This window comes from Diadema setosum, chromosome 9, assembly GCF_964275005.1.
Source record: "Diadema setosum chromosome 9, eeDiaSeto1, whole genome shotgun sequence".
Lineage (NCBI taxonomy): Eukaryota > Metazoa > Echinodermata > Echinoidea > Diadematoida > Diadematidae > Diadema > Diadema setosum.
The window spans coordinates 10,012,967-10,019,903 of NC_092693.1; the positions used below are offsets into that span (position 1 = coordinate 10,012,967).

At 38.2% G+C, this 6,937-nt stretch overlaps 1 protein-coding gene across 1 annotated transcript; it reads left to right on the forward strand.

Moving 5' to 3' along the window:
• Positions 1-342: 342 nt before the first annotated feature.
• LOC140232673 (nuclear transport factor 2-like) lies at positions 343-5,867 on the forward strand. The gene is made up of 4 exons (XM_072312779.1): positions 343-493; positions 2,110-2,181; positions 4,230-4,325; positions 5,232-5,867. The coding sequence occupies exons 1-4, from the start codon at positions 407-409 to the stop codon at positions 5,340-5,342; spliced, it is 366 nt and encodes a 121-aa protein (XP_072168880.1). The 5' UTR covers positions 343-406; the 3' UTR covers positions 5,343-5,867.
• Positions 5,868-6,937: the final 1,070 nt, after the last annotated feature.

Consider the following 6,937-nt stretch of genomic DNA (forward strand, 5'->3'; position numbering starts at 1 on the left):
GGAGCTCTATGAGTATACTCGACAAAACCAGTTTTCTACTTGCACATAAGATTGACTGCTTCCGTGTGCGTTCACACAGGAGAAAGAGCTAGTGAGCGTAATAGGATCGTGTGTAGAATTTCAACGAAGGTTCTACCCATAGAGATTTTAGGGGTATTTTACACCCTGTAAAATCTCTTCAGTGCCTACGTCTGTGTAAAAAGTGCGTGTAAGGTTCAAACGCAATCAATCGCGCGCTCACAGCACACACACACGTACACACACGCACACAGAGTAAAACACGGACATATTCGTGTATCATGCTGTGTTCAGTTTGATCTCAAATGTAAAGGAAGCTATCGTGTACAGTCCTGCCGCGGCGGAGCGACGTTCAAATTCTTCAACCTTATAACCAAAGTTTCCGAACATGGATCCAAGGGCTATCGCCACTCAATTTGTTCAGCACTATTACAACACATTTGACTCAAACAGAGCCAACTTGAAAACCCTTTATGTAAGTATGTGGATACTTTTAGTTGATCCATTTAAGAATTGTGGTGAAACTATCCGGACATTTACATACCATCAAAATACACACATGTGGGACTAGGAGAATTCGGCGTGGTGCTGCTGTTTCATAGCGGCTACCACCGCACCGACCGGCAGCTGAGCTGGTTCAGGACGGTCGGGGTCGGTCAGTCTGGCCTAGCCCGGTGATCAAGAGCTTGTACTTGTAGGCCTAACAGTTTCTGGTTTCTGTTTCTGTTTCTGTTCCGGCTCCGTCGGTATACTCAGAATTAACTGTACTCCACCAAAGATCGGTCTGTATCTTGTCGTCGGGAAATGTCAGACCATAATAATATTAATAGTCAGCATGGTCAGAGAGTGTGGGAATCTCTTCATGAATTTTATTTTATTTTAGGGTCTATCAATTTATTGAATTTACTGGTAGACCTACAGAGAATAGGCAGCCTCGACATTGGCCTATTGTATTAAGTACTATTTACTCTTATATAGGCCTAAAGTGAAAACCATAGGAAGTCAGAATTTATGTTGTATGGTTGGACCTACTACTAATCGACCGCCTAATGTTTATTTGCTTGATAAGAATATTTAACACTGAAATTCACGTAAAAAACTTGACCTACGTGATTGAGAAAATCCAGCTCTATCAAATGCCGTTGTTCCCTTTTCGATTCGAAGTTTCAGTGCAAAAATATCGCCGACGAACTTGCGTGGCCTCGTTTCAGCTCCCCGCGGTAAATCGCGTTATTAGGATCGACCGCTGTTTTTGCATTGACAATGCACGCAAACCGAGTTGTATTGAACACCGTGTTGTACGAAGCTTTTTAGAAGCCTTTTAGAAACTTTACATTGTGCTGTCATTACGATTCGGTGAAAATATTCATTCGAAATTTTGTCCTTGATTAAAACCATTAATGAACAGTGAATTATCGCGTTTTCCCACACCATCCTCGTCTACATTCAAAGCCAGTGCTTTGCGCGCAGAGAAGTGCGTACTAAGTGTTCAGTGCGCAAATTATGCGCGGTCGGTTTTAATAAGGGTGGTCGATATGTAGTAGGGCTACCATACATATGGATGACTAGAAATTATAATTATAATCCCTTTCTTCATCTTTACAACTGTAGCAGATATGTTCAAGTCTTTCCCTGCCAGGTACAAGTACATTTGTACAATGTATGTGAATGACATTCATTCCAGACAGACACATCTCCTACGAGTAATGGCAGAATCTTTTATGACATGAGAGATGGCCACTTCTCATGGTCATCACCCTGCACTAATTAGATCATGGATAACCATGTGGTGTTAATTGATATTGCCATCTCAACAGAACCACAATACCAAATACAGTCTTTCCTGTTGTATACTACAAAGTAGTAACAGATTCATCAAGAAGGCAATCGCATATCATTACAAGACTTCACAACAGAATGTCATGCAAGGTATCTGTGAATTGTGTTGATGTTTTCTCTGTCGTGTAATCATGTCTAATTAGTCTAACAATATTTTTCTCTCTTCTGTTTGCGTCCATATAATGTTTGGCTTGTATCATTTTTTTTTTTTTTTGTTGCTCTTTTACTCTTCTCTCTTTTATGAAAATTTAGATGGCAGACAGTAGGCTGTCATTTGAGGGACAAGAATTTGTAGGGCCTGACGCAATTGTAAGCAAGCTTGAGGTAAGAAAAACTTGTAAAGTGCATTTTGGAGGTGAAATCAATGTGAGCTTTTCAAAATGCTACTGCAAAGATTTCTGTGTGTTGTCATTCGAGTAATATAATTCATTGTGTTTGCACTTGTGTTGAGAGGTGTGTGGCTGTATGTCTTTGGGAGATGTGGAGGAAGGTATGCCCAGCATACATTCACATGCGAATCAGAATCTCAAAATCATACTCCTTTTATTTGATTTGTGTTTCAAAATTGCAGATTGCTTTTATGCCTAGAGAATTAGATTGGCCAGTTTCAAAACGTGTGGGATATATACTTTTGTAAGTGATATGCCCAACGCATGTTGTTAGCAAGACATGAAGACATTGTCTCTGCTATTTAAGTATAAAATCAGTCATACTCCACCTCTAGATTAGATAAGAAATTTTGAGCAAGACACATGAACAGCACTATGATGCTTGTGAGATATCTGTACAAGACATCAATTTAAGGCTGTGGTTGCCTTGCTGGAATACTCCCTGAAGTGTGGAGGTAAGATCATGAGGGTTGTAGGCTTATTGTATGAACCAAAACAGTGATTTTTTCCCCCTCAAATGTAGGACCTACATACATTGTATGTAAATTACTTGAACAGAACCAAAAAGCTCACTTATGGGTTACTAGCATGAAACTGTTGCTTAAATTTTTTAATGAAGTGGTAAAAATGTTATTGAAATTTGGTGAGGAATAAAGGGGGGGGGGGAGAGTTTTCATTTTTTGATGTACTGAGTAACAATCGATCAAGGATGATAGTCTGATTTGGGACAAGTTGTGATGATTCTCTGAGATCTGTTTTATGCACAAAATTTCTGTGAATTTATGAATAGATTTTCTTGATACTGACTTGTATGAAGTAGCCCAATTTCAAACATGTCAATTGAATGTGTTTCAACATCGCATATTTTGATTCAAGGGAGAAAATTTGTGTCGGCTTTATGGAGAGTGGAAAAGCCAAAATTTTCATTGACCTCTAGCATATCGTGTTGTTCACAAGTTCTTCCAATCGAACTACTGCTCTCTAATGATCACTTTATTTCAAAAAGCTGTAACTTCCTTATTCTCTGCTTAATTGTAGCATTCACAACATGTATTCTTGAAAGGAAATAGCATTTATTTATAAATACTTTTGCCCTCGCCATGGCCTCACATATCTTGTATGTAGATCCATCTTCTTTCCTTAGTGGATTTCATTCGGAATGTATCAGAGGAGTACAAAATATGTAGTGTGGCAAAGTCTACAGCTTTTGGGGGCAGAGCTCAGTGTTCTGACGTTTGCAAGCAAGAAGGTGACTAAACTTTGTAAAGTTCACTTACAGAAGTGTCTACAGAGTCAACAATTGACATTGTTGAACATATTTTCTTGAAAATTTTGCATACAGGGTGAGGCGTAATGTGGGTAGACAAAGACACAGGTGTTAGTTGCCCTGCAGTTTGACCAGATTGAAATATCATCATGGACTGTATGGTGTAAGAATTCCTGGGAATGCAATAAGTTGGGTGTTACTCAGTGGATTTCATTCAAACTTGTAACAGATATGAATGGTTGGTCATTCTAGGTTCCCATAGTGTGTTTGATGCTAAGTGCTGTAAAAGTGGATATTTTCGCGCTTGGCCGGGTAAGAAGAGTTTCGTGTGTTTTTAATTCCGCGGAATCGAGACATGACGCACAGGAACATATGGCAAGCAAAAATATTCGCGTGCTTTTATTTTCGCGCTAGTTTCTGGTTGGCGAAATGCACAAAAATTTCAACACGGCGAAAATTTCCACTTTTACAGTACTGCTTATTATAATTTGTGTTATGCAGCTCTACAAACCTTTCTGGGTTTGCTCAAACTTTCGCTGATTCATTTACATATCCATGACTTGACACAGGAAATATGATGTGAGGGTTTACTTTTTGGCTTCCTGTAATAAGGCACAGCAATATCCTGAAAAGGCGCCGCATGAAGAGCAGTTGTCACGATTGCTCTTATTATCCTTTTATATCTGCTCACCCCTCCTTTTTTTTTTTATATTCAGAGTTTGCCATTCAAAGCAGTTCAACATGTCATCACAACAGTGGATTCCCACGTATCTGGACAGTCCCTCCTCGTGTCTGTTCTTGGCCAGTTGAAGGTGAGAGCATTTACAAATATGCAAAGTGTTTTGCTTCATTTTTTAAATCTTACAATCTTAAAGAGGTAAACATTTTTTCTTCTTCTTCTGATATTGTGAAACCATGCTTAGTCACTGATAAAAGGCCACCTTGGGTGAATTAAGCTTGCCAGAACAAATACAGTGTAGGTCAACAAAAATCAGTAGTGATTACAACTGTGATTTAATAACAATGATTACATTTGTGACGATGATGATAATGTATCCTACATAGTTGCCTCAACTATTTTGATGTGTTACATCATGCTTTTTGCCTTCCTCCAAAATCTGGTTTTAAATTATTTAAAGGAAACTGCATGTTGTAAAATTGTTTCGGGAGCCAGAGAGCAACGACCCCTTGTAAGAGAAAGTAGTATGTCTGGGGTATCAACAGAGGTCAGGGTTTAGTTTTGCAGGCAGTGATGGTACAAGTATTCACTAAAATTTGGTAGTGATGTAAAATATGAAGGAACACTTTGTTGCAGTGGTCCCTTACCTCGACGTGTTTGAAACCAGGGCAAATGTCGATTTCAAACTTGTATTAATTTCTGTGATCACCACAAAGTGTACCTCAACGAGCGTTCAGAGAATTCCTTTTCTTGGTCTAGGCTCAAAAAATTGGTACCGGCTTGGGGAAATAAAAGGCCATTTAACACATTGGTATGCAAGTGCTTTTCCTATATGTACACAAAATGTCACTGCAAACAGGCTCATTATTATTATTTTTCTTTTTTACAAGCCCATGAAAGGACAACTTTTTCCAACTGAATAGTAATAGCTGCAGCAATGACTTATTTTAAGATGTTTGTGTATCTACTTGTCTGACACAAAGGAGGAGAGTCACTAAACTGTGTATCCTTTGTACTTCTTTTCCTATTTTCTGTCCAGACGGATGACGATCCACCACACAGTTTCTTCCAGACATTTGTCCTGGTGCAAAGTGGCGAAACGCTGGTGGTACTGAATGACATTTTCAGGCTAGTGATTCACAATGTATAAAGCTGCCCCATTCTGCTCTGCTGTATGTGTAAAACTTTTATGTACATTGTGATATATCGGTTAATTTCTGTTTTTTCCAGCTCTCCCTAAATATCTGGATATGAATGTGTCATCGGCTACTGCAAGTTTGGTTGAATTTGGAAAGGGACAGTATCTGCAGTATTTCCACTGATTTTCATGTCAGCCATTGATTTGGCATCATAACAAATACACAGCTCAGTAGATTACACTTTGCTCAGTCCACTCAGGACAAACAACACATGCACGCAAAATGAAATTATAGCCCAGAAGTGGACTGGTTTTGAAGTTTGCTATATCTAAGTCATCAGCACATTGCAAGACTTCTCTTTATGTGCATTTCCTTTTGCTGGAATTGAAAAGAAAGCAGGTCAAATGTGCATTTCAGTGCTTTAGACATATTAAGTATTGAATGGCATGTGAAGAAATTAATCCCCTGCTCAACATTATACATGGTAATGATGAAAATGTATCTAATCTGCTGGATTGATATTTACTGTTTAATATACAAATTGTACATTTATGCAACCCGTGTGATGAAGAAAAATATTATGAAAAGTCCCGATTATCAAACTGATCTTGAGTCTGAGGAAATGGCATATTCTATACTCCCATTTTGCTTCCTCGATCACTACTTTCCTGCCTTACAAATTTACAAGTTATTTTAGTTGTGCTACACAGTCATACATTGTATATGTGAATTCACTAATTGCACCCCCCCCCCCAAAAAAAAAAAAAAAATGTTGAAAGGAAAAACCAAACAAACATAATAATCTGAAGCACAGGTTGTCCCAAATCAAGTGGTTGTAATCTATAGCAGGCTTTAGAGCTTTTTCTGCATGTTTGTTTTGTATAGATTTGAATGGCCTTTGTTAATATTCCTTTTGAAAAAAGAGGAAGAAGAAAAAGAAGAAAAAAAAAAGGACTGTTACCAGTTCTATCATTGTAATGTGTTTAATATTGCACTTCATTACTGCTATTAAAAAAAGCAAGCACGCAACTATTGCAAGGGTTATGTATAAGATATTAAATTTCAGTGCATCATGGATGGGTGGACATGTTAGCAAGATAATAGGCTGTTTACAGGAACTTTTCTTTTGTGTTTGGTAAGATAGGGACACTGAATAAGGTATTGCACCCTGTCGCTGATTTAACACCATGTTGAAACCATATTTCTCAATTGCTTGATGATGTCACACTAGTACACATGGTAATGAGCAAGAGTCTCATTGCTTGTGATACATTTGACCCTGCTGTACGTACAATGAATGAGTATTTGAAGCACTTGCATACCATGGTCTTGCAAATTTTTATTTGTGTCAGTGGAATGTATAAAGGGAATTTCTACTATATTGCTGCATTTTTATTGGACATCTGTTACATGTCACCTGTAGTGTATGATGCAGACTTTCATTTAGGGCTGTTTAAAAAGCTGTGTGAAATTTGTAATGCACTTTTATAAAGAGAGTGCATTTGAGAGCTGTTTACAAATTTGAGCTGTTTACAAATTTAAACAGCTCTCAAATGAAGAGATGGTGTACAGAAATCGGCTGAACGCCTCAGAAGCCTCAGTTGGA